The sequence below is a fragment of the Cygnus olor genome, chromosome 3, assembly GCF_009769625.2.
Source record: "Cygnus olor isolate bCygOlo1 chromosome 3, bCygOlo1.pri.v2, whole genome shotgun sequence".
Classification (NCBI taxonomy): Eukaryota; Metazoa; Chordata; class Aves; order Anseriformes; family Anatidae; genus Cygnus; species Cygnus olor.
The window spans coordinates 20,279,346-20,301,212 of record NC_049171.1 but is presented as its reverse complement, the minus strand read 5'-3'; the positions used below and the strand labels follow the sequence as shown (position 1 = coordinate 20,301,212).

Sequence of the window (21,867 nt, the reverse complement as noted above, 5' to 3'; positions counted from 1 at the left end):
CACATATATATATATGCGTATACATTTACGTATACATATATGCGTAATGAGTTTATATATGTGTTCTCTTCTGGTGAGCAAATATTCACAGATAATGAAGATAGTCACAAAAACTATATTTGAAACAGAAAAATGTGTCTAATGTAACACCTGAATCAAACCAAATATAAATCAGATATGAAATATATGTGATGTTATTAATTTATATTTATGTGTCTGTATATGTGTGCATACACACAATTAATATGTTATATCTACAAAACACAAATTTCCCTACTACCCTATGGCAATTTTATAAAATGAGTTTGTTTGTAGAAGTTATCTTCAGCTTCTTCTATAAAAACAAGTTACTCACCAAATTATTTCTTCAGGTTGTTCCATTGGTCCTGCCTACTCTTATCCTTTATTGGTGTGGCTTGATACTCTCCATTCCTAGTCAGAAGTATTCATACTGAGTTTCTTACAGATCAACAGAGATGCTGATTTCATTGTAAATAATATGCTTTCCATGACTCCTGGTTATATGGTTTAAAGTGGCTGTTATTTGTACACTGACAGGTACACCTACTGCGAAATGCTGGCGATGAAGTTACCATCACTGTTCAGTACCTCAGGGAAGCTCCATCATTTTTAAAGCTTCCATTAGGTAAGAGGAAATTAACTGATAGGAGTAATTTGTTTGCCTCTTTGCAGTATTCTCATAATAATATGACACTGACAGAAATAAGAATTCAATTCTTGAGTGTTTTACAGCAAGAAACAGAAAATTATTTATGTACTCTTCTGCTTAACTTGTAAGAATCTAATACATACTTCGTGATTGTGTCTGTATAGTTTATTAAAAATAAAAGTGTAAAACCCACTAAAATGCAGTACAGTCATGGGTGATAGCTGGAAGTTTTGCTAAAGAAGCTTTGACTGAATGCAATAAAATAATGTTTACAAAACATTTGAGTCGTGTATTCATGCTGAAAGGTATGTTGTTCTTTTCAGAAAAATCAGGAAAAACAGAACATTTACAAAGCAAATGGATAACATTAATTGTGTATATTTCATAAACTACTTTGATATTTTGATCATTTTTATCAGAGAGCAGAATTATGCTGTGATATAAACAACAGTTTAACAGTAGCAATACTGTATTGTTTATGGGCAATATAGATGAGGGAAATTTCTGGTTCTTCTGGTTAGCAAATACTCCCCCTCCTTTTTCTCTGACCTTGGTGTTCGCGGGGCTGTTTCTCACACTTTTTCCTCACCCCTTTCTCTGTTGTGTGGAGTTTTGCCCTTACTTAAACGCACTTTTTCAGAGGTGCTACCAGCTTTGCCTAGTGGTGGGTCTGTTTTGGCTGGAGCTGGCTCTGTCCATCACGGGGCAGCCCCTGGCCTTTTCTCACAGAGGCCACACCTGGAGCCCCGCTGCCTTGCCACCTACACACAGTACACATCCTGTGTGAGACAGCTGCCACTTTCACATGGCAGTTCATGCAGGTCCAGGAACATCGGTGTCTTCTCCATGGGAGAGAAGAGGAACTTAGGTGACTCCTGCATTGCCTGTGTTGCACCAGGAGGCGCTGCAGCCATTGCTACCAGGGAGGCTGAGATCATGGCACTGCTTGTATGAGGTGCTGTTCCTGGAAATGAGAAAGCAGTAATTAACAGGAAGACCAGGCCATCTTCTATCTTCATGTGACCAGAAGGAGGTACACAGCATCCTTGAACACTTCAACAAGAAACTTTCACCTTACAAAAAATATCATTCTCTTTCAAAGGGCCTGTTTCATGGCCTGCAGCCAGCTGAAGTTAAGGCAATTAGCAGTGGTAAGACCCCAAGTCAGGAAGAGCTTTTCACAAATCCATGTGCAAAACCCCAGTCATGAAGAATTAGTGATGAATATAACAACCTAAGTATCAATTCTACTACACAACTACATGCATCCCAACTCACACTGCAAGCAAGATTAAAGTGCATGTATACATAAATCTGAAGTATCTTAGGCTTTCCTGGCATCCCAGAAGATTCAGGCACATGGTCCCCTACCTCCAAGGATTCAGTCAGACCAGCTGCTACCCTAGGAGTTTTAGTACTGTGGCATGTTCACTTCAAATGCAACCATGCTGTCTCTTCCCATTAACCATTGTTACTACTATTTCTTATAAGCATATCATCAGGAGCAGCATCTGCCTCCCTTGCTTCCTTCTCATAGGTCTTCCTTCCTTACACTATCTCACACTATAGGTACCAAAGACACTAGATGTCACAACAGGAAAATATGCGCCTACAGTTCTCACATTTTCTGGTTACTTCACTCTTTCAGGGATTGTGAACAACTAGTATAGGTTTTGACATACTCCAGGAGCACCTGATTTAGCTTCAGGGTGTACAGCTGTGTGCCTTTGGGGGCACCGTCCTGTGGAGTCTGGACACCGGGTTCACAGTCCTCTTCAAAAGGATAGAGTGGGCCAGCTAAGGAGTGGTGGGCTGAGTAGAATCCACCAGTCAGGTATCGTCTTCTTGGAGCTACACTGCATGATCAGTAACTCTCTGCTCATTGCATTGTCTGGCCCCGTGGCTGGGATGATTCCACATCCCATGACCTGTGATTTGCTCTAAGGTGGCTTCCAGCTAGAAAGAAAACAGATATATGTTTCTGGAAACCAAAAGAAGGAATTTCCTTTTTTGAAGCTGTGTCAGGAGGTTAAAAGTGGATATGAGGGTTATTTCTTAGCCTGTTACAGAATATTACGGCTTCAGCCTGTGGGTACCATCATTGAGGGTACTCTAAGTCCATTACCCATCCCAGAGCTGAGCAAGACATAAGGTGTTTACCCTTTTAGATAAGATACACTGCTGCTGGAAAGAGTCTTCAGGGTATTTTATGGTAAATCAGGATATCTTAAGAATTTTTTGATTTTGGTGGTTATACCAAATTATCAGAATATTCGAAGGCTGCAAAGCTTCTGTTTCTTTTGACATTAATTTTGTGGTTGTTCCGGAATGGTCTTTTTGTCTGTTGGAGGCTGTCTATGACATATTTAGCAAATCAGATAAATGAGTTTGTTTATTTTTTTATGCAGGACGTCTCCAGTATCATTCAGCAATGTTAATCAAAAGAAAAATTGTAGTGCTATAGAGGATAATGTCTTTCTGACTGCCTTACATTGATATGCTCATTTTGAGGCTTTTGTTTGTTGTTTAGAGGTTCAGTGTAATTCACTGACTGAAATACATTAAAAAAATAAAACTGTTGATGAACTTTAAAATAGATTTTTCTAGGTCTACTAAGTTTAAGGCTTTTAAGGTGTAAATATAAAAAATAAAATAAAAATATCCAGGCTTTATTAAACTAAGTAGCAGAATACCTGACTTTTTAAATTGAAAAATCTCAGTGATTCTGTCAAAAATAATTAAAAGGTTTTATAAACAACTCCTACCTGTTCCACTGCAAATGATTTCTTGCTTTAGGTTTAGTGTCAGATAACTTGGTGGTTTTCCTGAGTTACTGCTAGATCTGCAAAATCCCGTGTGGTCCTTAAGAAGTTTCTTTCACTCACCTCTGAGTTCTCGCTTTTACTTGCCACCCTCAGGAGTATCTCAGTCTCTTTTGTGGACTGCAAAATCGTATATACTGGATATCTCTCTCTTTCTCCGGCCCTTTCGTACGTCACAGGGGAAGTTTTTTCCTCTGAGCATAGTAATCTGTTGCTCAGGTAAAAATCTTTCTTTCCCTTAGTCACAGGATCTTTTATGAATTAGCGTTCTTAAGATAACAAAAATGACACGGGTAAGAAAAAAAAAAAAAAGAAAGGAAAAAAATTAAACAGATAAGACCTGTCATAGTACAAGTTTTCATTTCTCATAGCTTGAGTGTCTAACTACAATTTGGGTGGAATAAGAAGAAAGCTAGGTGATAATAATGGTTGCTGAAAGTCTCACAATATACCATGTACCTAGCTTCTGGCATCAGTCCCCAGTAAGATGCTGTAGTCATGGCAAGGGGAGTTGTCTATACCAGACGCTTTATTTTAAATAAGCACTTTTTTTAGATGGTTATGAACTAATAAAGTTCCAGAGATTGAACTGGTACCCAGCACTTGATTTGGAGTCTCATCTATTTGGGCAAGAGCTGTAGTAGCAGATAGTATAAGATTGCTTTGTGTTAGTGTAATTTTTTTGGATCGTGTATATGCTGTGTATGTATATCCTATGTTTTGTTCTGAAGAGAAAAGCCCACCTGCTAGCTTTGGGACTGCCATGCCAGGAGGCAGGTAGAGCTCCTTGGAGAGATCAGGGGACTGCACCTTCCATGAAAACGGTTGTACATAAACAGGGGAAGCTTCCAAAATACAGAACAAGGCAATGAAGGAACAGTCCATGAGTGTGTGAATAAGCAGGGAGCAGACTAAACAACTTGTGAACTTCCCTGCAATCAAGTGGTGAAGGTGACTTAGACTGAGGGAGGCTGAGTAGTTTGTTGTGACTCAGAAAACCAAAGAAAGCTACTGAACTGAAAAGCAAGTCTGGAGGGATATGTTGGGAGGAGGAAAATATGTTACTTCACCTTTTATTCTAAGCTTTCCCATGCAGCAGATGTCAGTTTTACATACTTAAAAACACTAATGTAATATGTTGTATTATAGTAAATCCTTCATTCAGAGTTTTGGAAATAATTAAATTTGTCTATTTGGATATGCTGAAATTGCAGAAGATGTGGGATTGGTCCACATTAAGAATCTGATCGACTCATGGACCTGTCATACATGTCTGTTATGGGAGATAATGAGGTTCCAACAGGCAGGCTCTTCCACAGGGAATTTAATGCCAAGTTTTTTATTTAAACATTTTTTTTATAAAAAATTAGATATCATTTTCTGTTACAATAATTCCCTGTGGTCACCTACAACTCTGAACATCGATTTTTGTGGTGTACTGTAGGTTTACAGTAGCTACAAAATGTACCTAGCTACTAAGTTGGCACTTGGGTTAGACCTGTATCAGCGAAACATAGCAGTGCCTCCTGCTGATATTGTCTCAAACTGTACAGAAAAGACTATGAGTGAAAACATGCTGAAACTTCAGAACGCAGAGTATAATTTTGAGATCTCAATACTGGACTGACAGAGAGCTGTTATGGAGAAAATGAGCTTTTGTTGAATTAACTTCCATTTTGCTAAATCTTTCAGATATGTGGAATAGATACATACAAAAATATATGACTTGGAATGACATTTCGACTCTTGTGATGTTAGATTTGACAGACCTATTAATGTGAAATGATTTAAAGGCAATTTCAGGTGACTTCTTCAGACAGAAAAATGAGTTTTCAGTGATGATGAATATAATGCTGTGAAACTCATTTTATGTGTTTTATTGGTAAGGCCAAGTATATTCTGACAGTAATTGTGTATTATTGGTGCTATGTGTTATAATTCTATATTTAAGCAAAAATTACACAATGGTGTGGCTTTGTGTTGTTTCTGTTATATTAAACAAGTTCTTACATACAAATGCATTAAGCTTTCCTGGAGTCCCATTAACTGCTAAAGTAGGATCATGAATAGCTGTTTAAAGGAACAGATATCTCAAAGAATATAGCTGTGTTATATTAAAGTATTAACACAGTATCAACATTGCAAGATGACTATTTACTTTTAATTTCTTAGTTTGAGAAGGTGCATTATTCTTGAAAGTAATTGCCACTTTATGAAAAATATATATACATTAGTAAAATGTAAGTATGTGTACTGTTAGTACTTGCTTGAGAGTTTCTTATTAGCTTTGTGTATAGATATACTCTCCATAATTATACTCCAAAATGAGACTTTCAACACTGAGTAGGAAATTTATTCATTAAATTAATGGGATTTGTGTAACTGAATTTGTTACTTGATTTTGAATATCTCATTCTCAGTGAAAAAAATAAAAAAAAGGTTTAAAAGGCTTAATCCTGCAAACAGTTAAGCATCTAAGAAGGTACCATGAGCACAGCTTCTATAGAATGACAGTCTCCATAAAATGACATCCAGCTACTTTTTTTCTGGTTAGACATAAAGTATAGCATAAGATTGACACATTTTATTGTCTACCTTCCTAAAATGTAAACAGTACTTCAGTTTTGGTTTGGTGATATGTATTAGAAATTCTTCACATTTTACAGCTGGAATAGATATATACATATATTTTTAATATAAGCAATTATCTTTTGTGATCTGATTTCCAGGTTCCCCTGGACCATCCAGTGATCACAGCAGTGGAGCTTCATCACCTCTCTTTGATAGTGGCTTACATTTAAATGGAAACTCAATTAATACTGTAAGTAAATTAATACTAAAAACAGCATAAATTATGTAAGTTTTTGCTCCATTTTGAGCTTCAGAATGCTAATGTAACACCATAGGACTAGCCTAAGGTTTTTTTGGTGTTTAGTTGGTTGATTGGTTGGTTGAGTGTTTTTTGGTTTGATTTGGTTTTGATTTTTTTTTGATTTGTTTTGTTGGATTTTTTTTAAGTGCCTATGCTGTAAAATTCTATATACTTGTGAAATAGCCAACATGGTATCCTGAGTTGCTATTCTCAGTTGCTGTGAGGCAACTGAGAAGCTTCTAAGAATGATCACAGCAAGGTTGGATCATTGTGTGGGCATGAATTCATGTCAATTTTTAACATATTTTGTTGAATTATAGCATTGTGCTATTAAATTTAGTGAAGAAGCTGAAATGCAAATGGAATTCAGAAGAGAATGTAAAGGTTGAATTATTGAGGCAAACTTTCATTAAAAGGAAAAAAGGAGGAAAAAGAAATAAAATGAGAAAGCAGGCTTAAGAAAACAAGTCTATTTCTTTAATCCAGAGGATGGTCCTTTCTTTTTTCTGCAGCAAACATCTATGACTGAATTAAGTGCAGCATTGTGGGGAAAAAAATACATTATTTTCTCTGGGAAAGATAGAAGTTGTCAAAACCAAAGAAGATAAGATGTTTTAGTAGGTGACAATGTTGCTGTCTTCTTAAAATGAAGATTGAAGATGTAAATAATAGCTATAAAAGAACAGCTGTTCATGCTGAAAACTTGCTTAACTCCCAACTAATTGCAGCTGTAGTCTTTTCAGTTAGATATTAAATTTTAAAGAATGAATGCCCTGTGAATGGAGTACAGGCTTCTGCTGACCTCTGTTGCTCCTTTTTTTTCAGACGTGTCTGCTGCTTCTCTCAAGTTTTGCACATTTTGACCACTATCTCTCTAAATTAATCCTTAAAGCTATTTTTCATCTGATAAATATATAAATGATAATATAAATATGCAAATATTTGTCATATATATATATATATATGATAAATAATAAATAAAAGTATTCATTTCTGCTTTAATATCTGTACTTTAGTGCTTGGGGTCCAAACTGAGTATAGATACAGAAGATATCATGTTTATTTGTTTGCAATTATCCAGATAATTTTTACGTTTAGTTACCTTGCACTATTGTCTTAGCAAAAACAAAGAAACAAACAAACAAAAAAAAACATCTGCCATCAGGGTCCATTATTCTGCAATGCCTGTCTACCAGCTGCTATGCAGCCAAACAAGTCCTTTATTCAAAGTGTTTGCATTGTATGAAGAGGGCTATGGTCAGGTGATTTCTTCTGATTGCATTAGCATGCTTTAGCAAATTAATGCCTACTAACTGCTAAAATGTGTGCCATAATAACTTTCAATCATCATTATGACTATACAGTGGGGATTGCACACTTGGAATTCTACACATTACAAAAATAAGTGGCTGGAGTTTTATGGACTTGTAACACAAAGTAATTTAGAGTTAGTTTCCAAGGTAGCACACAAAAGACTGCATGTAAGCTTCTGTAAAACAGAAGGGGGAATACTGAGGTACTAACTTGTTTACATACATCACTTTTCTTTTTCTGAAGTTGGACAAAAAGTCTCGAAGAGCCTTTATATATGCACCAGACACTTTGACCTAGAAGTGAAGTAAAGCAAAACAATTTACATTATATGTAGCCCAGTAAAAATGTCATGATCTTACTTCATAGGAAACAAAACTAAAAATTGCCAGATTCTTATTATGATGTACAAAAGCAAGGTTCTATGTATTCTATGCTGATACGGCTGGCTTTTGAGGTAGTCCACCAAAAATGTGTGGTATAACGTCTGTCCAGCTAAGATATGGATGAGCTGTGATTAGAACTTCAGAATTGCATGTTTTTCAGGTATCAAGTAGTGGGTGCTTTTAATTTTAATTAGGTACTTTTCATTTTTTCAGTAAAGGAAGAGCTGGACTGACATTCCCTCTGACAGTATTGCCCAGTAAAAATATAGATATTTAAACCACATTTTAATATCATCTTGGTAAGGGAGATCTGACTCACTTTGAATAATCTGTTACATCATGTTGTATGTACCTTCCTAACCACAGTCAGATCCTTGCTATATTAGACAATGCACATGTATTTATGAATGCTACTCCAAAAATCATGCATATTAAAGGAAAGGACAGGAGGTAGAGAATGATTATTATGGCAGTTTTACCAACTGTCATTCAGTGTGTCTGTTCTGAAAACCGGTAATACAGAGACACCTGAGCTAATGCTATCTCAGTCAGTAACATTCACATGACACCAGAATATATTGTGGTGTTACTAGTTTGTATCATATAGGAAGTAGTTTAGCCATGTTAACATCAAGCTGTCTCTGCCTAATACGATTACACCGTTTTCAGTTCTCATGGTAGCTTGCCTCTGTTAGACATATCTTTATCACGTCTTCTGTGAAGCGTCTGTTATATGTGATTTGATATCATCTTCAGGATTTATGGAAATCTTTCCTATAGTATTTGAGTAGTTTGCAGTAGAGTGCTTCAGACGGGTTGCCCTGAACATAGAGAAATGAGGTGAAGTGTTCTCTTCACACCTAATTAGTTTGTGCTTGAGCAGTGTGACAAATGCTGTAGAGACTGGTAGTATCAGATACATTCATCTGTATCTGATACATGGTTTATTAATCATACTCTGAAATTTCAGGGAACGTAGAAGGTTTAGAAGAGCTACTCTCTAGGCCAGTGATTATAGTGCATGTACATGAAGGATTCTAACTACAAAACAATGAAGAAAATACTGTAGGGATGTTATCCTAGCTGGATTTCCAAGTCAGCCCTCTGGACAAATAAATAAAGAAGAGGTCTGAAATAAAACAAATTACTAAGACACTATTAAATACTATGAAAGTTGCCATAGAAAGGGAAACTAGTAGTTTTTCACTTCTTTGAATATCCAACTTCTCTGAATTGTCTAAAAGTGATATTCTGATAAATGGACTACGACTAGAGTAGATCATGTAATTAAAGGATTCTAATTTAATTTTGATAGTGTATGTTGAGTTTAGTTGGTTAAATTAAATGAAACAAGCATTTAGAATTTTCTAAGTTGCTTACATGTTTATTTATTTATTTATTTTTAATTTGGTGGCTTTGTTTCATCTGTTCAGTTAAAAAGTTTTGATCTAAGAAAGATGCCTACTTCAGCACCACATACAGTTTATAAAAAAAGGAAAAATACAGATGCCCAACATCTGGTGGGACCTATAGGTCCTATGTCTTTAACATATATGGTAGTCCTGGTTTCAGAGTGAGAGAATGATACAGCTCAATCCCAAACCAGCAGAGGCGAAAAGGGAAGAGGGTGCATGCAAGGGGTTGGAGACCCTCTTACTGAGGGTAAAAGCTATGCTGATGGATACTTCAATGCAGTAAGTAACCAGACCATTGAGCTGAGATCAAATGGATGTGCCACATCTAAAAGCTTCAATAATTTTACTTTTTTCCTGTTTTTGTAGTGCCTTCCAATTCAGTATAAACATACTATTTATCATTCTTAATTTGTATTTTATTCTTCATTTTTGTCATGCTGTAGCTCACTTTAAAGAAGTTTCAAGATTTCAGATCAATATCTTTTCTGTTAAAGTGATTCAGTATGTGATACCAGTAGACTCTGCCAACTCCTGATCTGAAAATCCATGATTTTCTCACTGTGTATGAAAGAATTATAACTTTAAATTGACTTGTAATTCATAGTGTATCATTTGGTAATGTAATTGCATAAGATGTAATAAATCTAGTAAATACAAAAAGTAGCTTACTTAGAGAGACAGTGCTGGTTACCCTCATGAAAGTAATCATCACTGCGTCTTCCATTTCCTCAACAGAAAAGAAAATACTTAAAACAGACAAACATAGCTAGCTACACTTGAACTGAATATCTTGAACTGCTTCTGTGGTGCGATCCTATATGAAGAGATAAAACGCACTGCAAATAAGCATACTCCTTTTTCTCCACTAATAAAATATGAAACTGTTCCCTTTCTACATACAGAGAAAAATAATCCAAATTTTCTGTTTCTGATTACACCTCTCAGAAATCATATCAGTAGAAAAAAAGCTATTTGATAATAACTTCCTACTCTACTATTCTAGATCTGCTTATAAAATGCTTTTGATACTGAGTAAGGGAATTGTTTATCTGAGATTTAGATGTTCAAAAGTGTTATGTTTCTCTAATTCTGATTTGATTAGGACTTTTGCTATGATATTAATGAAATGAATAAAAGGTATTTTTAAAAGTCTCATCTTTTATTGATCCCCACTGTCATTGTTAATCCTTTCCACAGGCTTATTTCTTCTTCTATTTAATATGTGATTCGTCAGGATAGTTATTTCTTCTGCACAGAAATTAAACACTTGTTTAATTTCCCAGTAAAATTTAAGTCATATATGGTTTTAATGTTTTTTGTTTGTTTGTTTAAGGTTTTTGTTTTGCTTATTAAACTTAGTTAAAAATGGTGCTGAAAGGACTTAAGACATTGAATTAAAAGGAAGTCTTACTAGGTACTAAATAAATGAACACTGAGCAACATGTCAGCTTTGTGACATCTAATACTAGTTTCAAAAGTACTCACTTAAGCACTGAAAGTTAAACTGATATTCACACACAGCCCAAGAAGAAGTTTTACAGTTTTTTAAGTGGGGATTAGCCACTGTAAAAGAAATCAAAGACCAAGAAAGGTCAAATAGAAGGTTCTGGCTTTGTTGTTTATCTTTGAGAAAAAAAAAAGTGCAGCACGATCATAATATAAATAATGTGTCAAGTGAAAAAAATAATAACCTGTTTTTGTCAGGTATCTGGTTTCATTTTTTGATTCTACCTATTTTCCCATATACAGCCCTCTCTTGTGAATGCATTTCTCGTATTTCTTATGAACTTGTTCATTTTAGTTTTCAGTAGTAACAAAAAGAAAATGGATTAGGAGATAAAGCCTAAGTTGTTTATTTTTTATCAGTGCTGGCAGAAATGGGGTGATTACAGAGTTTCTTTTTTAATTACACTTGTGATTAGAATATTTGGAGAACCTTGTTTACTTGATGGATTGTAGGGAGCAGTTCATCTGACCAGTCACCGGGAATGTGCTTTGCAGAGAGTTGTATTGCTCTGTAGATTGCACTGAGTGCATTGAGTACCTTTCATTTGCACAGACAGACAAAGAAGTTTGGGGGAATGTTGTTTATTATTAATGAGCGATGCTCTTATGTTTGGCTTATGATGTTCAGGAATGCAGAATGAGAACTGGGGATGAATTAAATTTGCATTTGATTTTTGTACAAAAGCTTCTCTCTTTTCCCTCATTATCTGTTCTCCTGCTTATAACTACAAAGGCACAAAGTGGACTGCTTCAGGGCAGAGCTAGATTATAAAGAGAAGTTATACATGTGCAACTCTGTTGCATGACTAAACAAAATTATGATCCTTTATCACCTTTTGGCAACAGAAAGAGCAGCAATCTTTCAGGTATGTTAGCAGGGAGTATCAGAAGTCCTTGGTTAGAAAGAAAAAATACGTGGGAGCATTCATGGGATTGAAGACTGCATGTGTTAGAAGATGAAGCATTAGAAATGAAAGCAAGCATTACTAGTGTTACTATTTTTAGAAAGATCCTTTTACTGTTGCCATAGTTAGTGTTAGATTAGTGTTTCAAATACCAGACCCTGATAATGATCAGCAGGGAAACAGAGGTGAATAGTCGTGACCCAGATCTAGATGCAATGTTAGCATAGATGAACTCCAGTGGTTCAGATATACATAAAAGGTTTATAATAATAAACAACAGTGAAATCAAGGCAACAGGTCCTCCCTCAGAGTTGCATCCATTGTCATTCCACAAGTTTCTGCAACAAATTGGCACTTACTGAGTTCCCAGTCAGTGATAGGAGCAGGAGACAAACCTCAAATTTGTCCCACGGGATTTGCAGTGTGTGAAGGCCAAAATATTTCTCTAACCTTGGGCTAATTCTTCTCAGCAAGGACAGCACACCCCATCTGGGGATATGAAAGGCTGCCAAAAGCTGTCTGTAACACTGAAGTTTCAGTGCAGTTGCATTTATAAAGTGACACTATAATAATTTCAACACTGTATTCTCTTCTGTATTTTCCTCACATAGTTTTAACATGGTGTTTTGTTTCCTGACTTCTGTTATAATTTGAGAAGAGTCATAATTACTTTCTGCTTTTGTGCTGAGATAAAAACTACTTTACCCACTTTTCCAACCCTCCTCATCCCCCAAAGAAAGAATATGTCTGGGAAAGGTGTTGCAGGCAAGGTTGTTGAGGTTATTCAGGAACCAATTACATTTAGCCTAAGGGAAACAAAACAAAGAAAAAGGTGCAGTAGTCCATACATTTTCTTTAAAAATATCTTAGGCTTGTACCTTATTGGTTCATTTAAAAAAAAAAAAAAAAGTACAGCACCTAGCCACCTAGCAGCACAGCTGTAATGAAATATTCATTAATTTTTCCATAGTAAATCACTTCTAGAAAAATTTATATAATTGAACGATTTCTAATTTGTTCCTCACCAGCAGAATAGCGATCCCATTGACTTAAATGCATAGCTACTGCAGTGAATAGGGCAGCATAGATCCCTAACACGTAATCACATATAGGTGCTCAGTGTCTGCAAAACTATCCATTAATTCAAATGCACTACATGTCTTCAAGAGCAGACATTAAATTTCAGAAGCCTACATGTGATGCAGCATTGGAATTAAATCAGTTTTTCTGTAATAGAAATGGAGGGGCAGTATCCTTGTTTCACGTGCTGTTTCACCTTCTTCCCATTTAATTAAACAATGTGTGTCAATTAAAATAGTGTAGAATAGAGCTGTGTAATTAAAAGTTGCTTCTTTCATCGGATTTTAAAGACATCAAATTACGTGTCCAAATTGTTACTTCATCTGGAAGAGCTTGTTTCCCGTACAAAAGCCTTTATTAAATGATTTGGTGATGCATACTTTACCTCATAATTACTGTCTTCTTAAAGCTGTCACAGAATTGCACACCTGCATCTAAGCATTCCATTAAAAATAAACAAACACAGACCCTCTTCTGAATTGATGCTACATCAAAGAAATGCACAGGTATTTTGATATCATTACATCCCTCTGAGTTCTGAGACAAGCTGAACACTCTAATTGACTCCTCTTTACAATAGATACCTCAATAAAGTGTTTCTTTAGCTGGGCACTGCAAGAATTTCAGTCATGTCTCTACTGAACACTTGTAATTGTGTTGTTCCATGATTAATGTCAGCTAACGTAAGACTCTTTTACTGCTAAATGGAGCAGACTTGTTTTCTTCCCCAGCTAGTCGGCAGCCTCTGTTTCCTGTCTCGCCCTAGAAGAAGAGTTGGCAAATGCTCAGCTATACATTAATCAGATTACTTAATTGATCCACTGAAAACTAACCCTACATATACATTTATTTATTCATTTGTATATTGCATATGTATATGCAATATGCATACAGATTTCAGTCACTGACCTGACTGAAACATGTAGAGAGAGCTCCTCCAATTCACTGTGAGCTGAGGGGTTTCCAGTGCTGCTGCAAGAAAAGCTATAAATCTAAATCCCTTCCTCCAAAATAACTGTAAGACAAATCTGCCTACTTTGAAAAGCATATCATATTGAGGGCTTTCTTTTGAGTGTACTGCAATATCTTCAGTAATGGAGTTTTGACAAGATGCTCTCCAGTTTGTACAAAAAAAAAAAAAAAGCAATTAAGTTAGTATTAACTACACTGAGTTGTTTTGTTTTGTTTTTATACCAAAGTCCATAAACATGTATTAGCCATTTTTTTCAGTTATAGCTTAAAGAAATTAAGCTATGCTACACTATGTTTTAGCACTTTAATGTCAGAGTTGTTTTTCCTAGGAAAATATTTCAATATATGAAGATCAAATGTTATATTAACATTGCTAGCGTTTTCATACACATATCTTCAGAGAAATATCTGATATTCTTTTCAGAAACTCAACAATGCTCACTAAAGAGGAAATAGCAACAACAACAACAGCTCAAAAGATAAATAATATCATCTGAAATTGAACCAGTGTTCATCACAAGCAGTAATCTAAAATAAGTCATGCCTGCTACATACACATGCGCTTGGTAGAAGTACCAGTTTATGGAACAGTATCAAGAGTTTAATGATACATTTTGAAAGAATAAATCTTCTAAAGCAGAAAGTGGATGAATTCCAATTGTCAGAAAAAGTTACAGGAGGAAAGACAAAATCACAGAATTTAAGTTAAAAATGTTCCTCATGCATATCACAATTGCTTCTTATTCATTTTCTTTTATATTCTTTTACCTTTTAGGCTTTGCCAAAACTATCATTACTTAAATTTGTTAATTAATTTAAATTAAATTAACTGAAAGTTAATTTTCCAGTGTACATCTTGCCAGTCTTCTGAAACCCTTAAGCATAATTTAGCAAAAAAATACAAAAATTATAGAACACAAGCCTTTTGTGAAATCCTTTGCGCTAGTTCATATACAGTTGAAATTTCAGATGTTGATAAAGAGTCCTGCCTTCTCTTTATTTCTTAAGGCTGGTGGCAGTAGCAAGGCATGATGGTAATAAAGAAAAGTAGCTTTCAAGGGAATAAATCATTGATGCCAGTTAGTTTAGTCCTTTAAGAAAAAAACTATACCAATTATTGTTACCTCTGATTAATTGTGATACGAGAATGTGTTTGATAGAAACATTGCTATTCCAGGTGTAGTCCTTTGTCGTCATCTACTATGAAGACTTTGCAAGACTTGACTTTTTGCAAACCAGACAGCGTTTGTACTATGAGTTGAAAAGTGTATTTAGAAAGCAAGCTTAAGCTTGCTGAGCAACATGACTGTAAGTATTTCTGAGTCCAAAACTGATTTAACCCAGCTTCAGCCTGCCTAAAGCCCATGTTTAAAGAAGCAGCAGCGTGTCATTCATCCTAAAATATCACTGTGGCTGCTTTCAAGGTGCAGGCCTAACAGAAACTACAAATTAAATTACTAGTGTGGATTCAGAAATGCTTCCTTTTGAGTACATGACATTTTTCTTGCAGAGGTTTTAGAATCAATGACAGTTTAAAATTAAAATTAAAAAGGTAAAATAATTGAGTTGCCCAAGCTCAGCAGATAATATGTCACAAAAGGATAAAAAGTTGACAATCACAGTGAACTATGATCTATTTATGTCTTTCCTATATTCTTAGTGGAAGCTTAATTATAGAGACATGTCTGATTAGGTCTCCCACTTAACATTCTTTTTCATTCTTTCATTCTACTTATCGTATATCTTAGCCTTTTCATTCTACTTATCGTATGACTTCATGGTTGTCCCATAACGAGTAGTTACAGAATATGTTTTTAAAAGCAACAAAGCACTTGCCCATGTTGTCCTTCATAGGTCAGTGATTGCTAATGGGATATAGGATCATTCCCTCCTCCAGGTCAACAGTACGCAGCTGTCCCAGGTGGATAGTGATTATGCGTCATTACAAACTGATCCTCGTTCAGTGTTCTGTCAAAAATGAGATTTTTGTACTCAATCCATTTCTTGATGGACAGGTGTTACAAGCAAATTGGCATTAATTGGCAACATTGTTGGTGATCTCAGCAGAAAGCCAAAGGTGTGAAATGAACCAGAGGATAAAAGCCACAATTGAAGAGATTATCTCTAAACAGCCATTTTTTTTTCAGTCCTTTGGAGGAATGGTGTGCAGAGCATGAGCAGCAGCTGTTTAGTAGACAGAAGGCTTGAAGTTAAAGCAAGCTCAGTACACTGGGTCAGACCAAAGAACCGCCTAGCTAAAAAGCTCGTCCCCAACAGATGCCCTTAAGAATCCAAGAACAGGGGAGATATGTAGAATTATTTATAGGGTATGTTCTGTGCACCTCCATGATGTTTTGGATAGATTCTTCCTGAACTAGAGTTTCTTATATACAGAAATGCATTCTTTCATTGTTTTTATCCTTCTGTATTTTAGGATCTCTATTTTAAGGGAAAGTGAGCCATTATATCCTAGTCCCTTTCTCTGGGTTCTTATATACACTTGTCATACAGTCATGTCAGCTGCTTCTTTTCCAGTCTAATTAGTCTTTGTTTACTTAATCATTATTTGCATGAAAGCCATTCCATATCTTTCAACCTCTGCTTTTCCTGCAACAGCAAGATCTTATTTTGAGTATTTATCATCTGTTCATAACTCATTACAGTCCAGGAAAAGTTAATATAGACTTCACTCATATGCATTAGTATTCATTTATCTGTAATATTTTAGCAGTCCTTTTACCTCTCAGTCATTCAGTATCATGAGGTGCTTCTGCTGCAGTTTGCAGTTTGTTCTTCTTTTTATTATTTTTCATTACTTGCTGCATATAGTTAACTTCATCAGTCTGTTGCTTACTATCTTGTCCACATCATCAATCAGTATGCTGAATAGCTTGTATATCTGGGAGTCCACAGATAGTACCCTCTGAAGTAAAAACTGGTTACTAAGTGAAGTGTTTTGCTTGCTTTATTTACCTAATTACGAATTTGTGTTGGGGCTTTGCCTTACTTCATAGCAAATCAGTTAATAATCTTTTGTGAGGGACAAATGGTTTTTGGAAACCCAAGTACATCTTAGTGATTGGTCCTCTCATTAATAACTGCTTTGGACAATTCTAAAAGACTTCTGAAGCATGACCTCTGTTTGCAAAAGTGATATTGGCTTTCTTCTTCCCCATGTTGTTACATTTATCCACATGTTTTGAAGGGATGTCGTGAAGGATCTGTCTCTGATTGACGTATTAGTAGATTATAGGGCAAACTGAACAAAATGGACTGCTGGGCCTATGATAGTATTTAATTTTTGTGCAGTGGCCTTGTGGCCATGTGTATGCTCTCTTTTGTCTGTAACAAGATAAGGAGGGTTCTAATTTCCGTTCTACCATAAACAGGTTAGTACAATATGGCTTAGTAAGAAACAGACATTTGAGACTTGGACCAGCTTGACCACTTAGTATCATTTTCCTGTTCTTGGTCATTACTGGCTGGATCATGCAGTATGGATTCTACTTGTGTAAGTAACCCAGAACTAAGGGGGTGAAACCCTCTGGAAAACGCTTTCTGGTATGTTTATCAAATATCAAAACTTTGAAATGGTCTGCAGAAGCCAGATTTCCTTAGGAGTTTACACGAGTTATAACAGTTTAGCATTTAGAATCATAACTTTGACGTTAATAAATTTTGACCAAGGGTTTTCCCCTCTTTAATTAATGAATCCAGTGGAGAATTGTGATGTAGATTTTCTAAAATTCTTATCCTTACTTACAAGGAGATATTTCTTCTTTACACTGTTATCCTACTAAAGCATTTGACTGAAGTGTAAGGGACCACAATGAAATATCAAATTGCTAGTGACCCTTCCATTTTTTTTTTCTGTAAAATGCTCTTAAATTGAATATTACATAATAGACAGAATACAGCCTACTAAAAGAAATACAGCTAACAGTTTGCAAGAAAAGGGTTTTTATGTTTAAATTATCTAGATGTTACCTCTATGTTGAGAGTGGAGAGGACAGGAACAATAGGTGAAGATGGTTCCTATTTTCTGATTCCTGGATTTAAATTCAGTGGTCATATTCAAGCATTTATGTTTGGGTGTAATAAGCTACCTTCTACTTTGTTATTAGACATTTCAGCTTCTGGACAGGTATGTTAGACTCTGTTGATCATTTTCAACTTCAGGTTGCCTGTCATTCTGTCAATAATTTTCATTTGTACAGAATGCTAAAATATGCATCAGTTTCTTCACTATGACATTACCAAGTTTAAACTAAGCTTTCAAGACACCTTATCTTTTTGTGGCTAATTCTATGAAATAGAATTAGTCAATGGACTTGATTATGAAATATTCATACTGCAACATCAGGAGATCTCAGTCAAATGAAAGCTGGATTGTTTTAGGGGTTGCAAATACTCTAAATGAAACTCTGTGATTCTTTTCCTTAAAGAGTTTGCAGTGTAAGACTTTACTGTTAACCAACTTAAGTAGTTAATCTAGTAGTACTTACAACAGTAAGTACTTTACTGTTAACCAACTCTGCCAATTTCACTACTTTTTTTTTTATTTATTTACTAGAGAAGTGTTCCTCAATCACTAACTCTCAGTCATCCTGTTAGAATCTGAAAGTCAGTATTTTGATTTATTTAAAGAAATAGAGAGATCAGTTGCCACTGACTATAAGAAAGAGCTTTAGGAAAAATAAAGAAACAAACAAAAACCTAAAAGATTTATGAGCAGGAAGAAAAAATAGAAATGGAGCAATTCCCAGAATGCTCTCTATTTTGAGTAAGTTTTAAGTTTTTTTTTTAACACCTGGGCATAAGAGAGCTGATGCTGGTCCGTCATTTGGTTTATTTGCTTTTGTTCTACTCGGTGCGTGTTTATGGCTTTTATAAAAATAACCATCTTTCAACTCACTTCTCTACTGGTAAGTTCTCTGGGACAGGTAATTTTGGTTCAGATACAGATAGCATAGATGCCTAACTTTGACCTAAATACCTATATCTCTTTGATTCCTTCTTAACTGCTTCTCTGTACATAGTAATGGCTCTCTTTATAGAAAAGTGAAATATGCAGATGTCATGGTACTGTAGAGATATAAATACCAATGTAAACTTTCAAGTGTATTGTCTTTATGTGTTCTGTAAGAAAATCCTATCTCATTCTGTTGTTCATTTAATAAGCCTTTTATTTGCTCATAATCATGGTTATAAATCTGAATTGGTATGCTGAGCATTGGTTTCCATCATTTTCTAATCAGTTCATAATTTAATTGATTTTTACCTGTAAACACTATTTTCAAATCATTTGCAAAGAAAACCAGTTACCACCTTTGTCTTTTTTTCTTTATTTTTCTTCACAGTTTAGACATAGTTTTGTACTTTCAGTCAGTGATACAATAGTGTAAACCTCTGGATATTATTTCACAAGGAATAAACTGCATATTCTGCAACTGTATATTGACTAAGATGTGTATTTCTTTGAAGTTCCCTCAAAGTTTTAGTGTCAGTAGTTCCTTGACAACTTTTATAATTTCATAAGTATTTTATTTTAATCACGTTTCATACTGTGTTGCTTTCATGCATTAATTAAATATTCAGTTGCAATACATAAGATGCTACACATATGACTAGACTGAACAATCTATATAACCTCTACTTCAGGTTTGACTAATAGCTATATATGCAGGCTAATTCCACTAACTTAATTTGCACTGGCATTTGCACACATTTGTTTTAACATCATTTTCTTCTGTATGCTGTAATGAGTAGATCATAAAAGTATGTATTTTCACTGTTGTGAGATCTGGACGTCCTCTACTGCTTGGAGAGTATCAGCAATCTTGTCTTTCCAGTAGAGGCACTTGAAGGAAAACTTCTAAGGTGAAATTTCCAAAATTCATCATTTCATATATGAATACGGATAACAAAGAAAACAGAGTTTTAAATCTACTATTACATAATACTATGGATAAAAGTCTGTTGCATAAATAAGAAACCAGTCTTCTCAATGACTCCTGTGGTACTTACATTAGGATACTGTGTCTTTTTCTTTGATAAGTGAGACATGTCAAAGAGTTTCATGGACTAAATTAGTTTAAATCAAAAATGTAATTTATGTTGCATTTAGATAAATTTAGATAATTATGTTGCATTTAGATAAAATTCAGGACATTTATGATTAAAACGAAACAAATTTCCTTCTTATTTTCAGTTATAAACATACACTATATATATCTCTAGTTAGTGTTAAGGCAACATATATTATTTATTATTAAGGCAATACTAAAATTAAGTCAAAATAGTATCAAATTATGTCACATATGTTATCAAGATGGACAGCATTCCTTTCTTCGTGAATGCTTATTTTCATTTCTCTACTAAATTCCTAAGTTTCTAAATCTACAAAGTTTAAGAAACTATAGTTCCTTAAATAGTTTTATCACTATATATTATTCCTTTCTGAGACAAGCTGAGCCAGAGATTAATATTCATGTTTTTTGCACTATGTTGTTTTGTAGACTGTACTTACTGATTCTCATTTATTCTGCACAGGCTCCATCATCACCTTCTTCACCCATAGCTAATGAACCAAAATATGAGAAGCGCTGGCTAGACACCTTATCAGTTCCTCTGTCAATGGCTCGAATCTCGAGGTACAAAGCTGGAACAGATAAATTAAGGTTTGTAATCTAAAAGGGGAAGCACTGCGTTAGTTAGCTGTACCTAATATTTTATTGTGGAGTGTTGGCTATGTAAGGATTCTTTGAGTAGAGATATGAAAGTCTTGTTATTAAAATCTATGTAGTCCATCTTCTCTTGAGATTAATGCCATGCATGATGACTATGAGACAAAGTAAAAAAAAAAAAAAAAAAAAAAAAAGGACTGTAAATATAGCTCCTATAAATATGTTTCTGTAATCTGATGTATTTTGGGAATTCAGTTAGCATCAGCAGCTAGCACAGAGGTTAAGCTTGGCATTACTTGAATTAATTTTTAAGGTATTACATTTCACTCCATATCTCTGTAATAAAATAAGTTCAGATATTGTCAGTAAACATTCCTTTTTCTTTAAAAACGATAACATTCTGCAAAATGTTATGTGCCTATCATTGTCGTATAGGAACTCATACTGACAAGAGATTTTCTCAAAGTAGAGGGTACAAAGTGGTTTATTTTTCATCATAGAATCTTGCCACATCTCAGATACTTAGGCAATAGTTCATATAGCAACAGTGGAGTAGGATAGCAAAGGTGATTGTTGTGGGCTTCAGGACATAACTGAAAGCAAAAGTGAAGACTGTTGAAACCCCAGTAAATAATATGCTTGGGAAAGTTCTAACATTTTGCAGCATGCATCGTATTTTTTTTCTGCAATCCATTATGTGTGGTAGGACTGCCACAAATCTCTCACTAATTGTGGTTCAAGTAGTCCACTGTTCTCCATATTTATGAGAACAGCAGTTCATTCAATGTTGTTATTTTCCATTTTCTTTATGGGTTGCCCTATATTTATATATTTCTGATATTTGAAAATGAGAGAATTTGAATCCTTCTTGAAGCATCAACTATTAAGGTCACCTGCTACCAGGAACTATCAGAAATTGATGTGTTTGTTTTTCTTTATCTATACCAGATTTGTTACCTGTTTCCAGAAAATGATATGAATTATCATTTATTTTAATTTTTTTTTTTTGTAGGACAGTTATCCTGCTTTTAGCTTAGAGCAATTGGTCACCTAAATCTGTTGGCGTCTCTTCTCCCAGACTTTGTGATAAAGTGTCACAGCTCAATAATAATAAATTGCACAGAAAAGTTTTAAGTTGTTCCACACCCTCTTCTGAACTCTTAATTCCATTTTAAAAAGTCTCTCATCACTTCCTCCACCACTTTCTTCCTTCCTCCTTCAGCTGACCTGTTCATTTGGTCC

At 34.9% G+C, this 21,867-nt stretch overlaps 1 protein-coding gene across 1 annotated transcript in view; it reads left to right on the top strand.

Moving 5' to 3' along the window:
* SNTG2 (syntrophin gamma 2) overlaps window positions 1-21,867 on the top strand; it is a 165,278-nt gene that overhangs the window by 58,097 nt on the left and 85,314 nt on the right. The window contains exons 7-9 of the mRNA XM_040550870.1: window positions 559-646; window positions 6,222-6,313; window positions 20,492-20,619. Of these exons, the coding sequence (XP_040406804.1) occupies window positions 559-646; window positions 6,222-6,313; window positions 20,492-20,619 (308 nt within the window). The remainder of the gene's footprint in view (window positions 1-558; window positions 647-6,221; window positions 6,314-20,491; window positions 20,620-21,867) is intronic.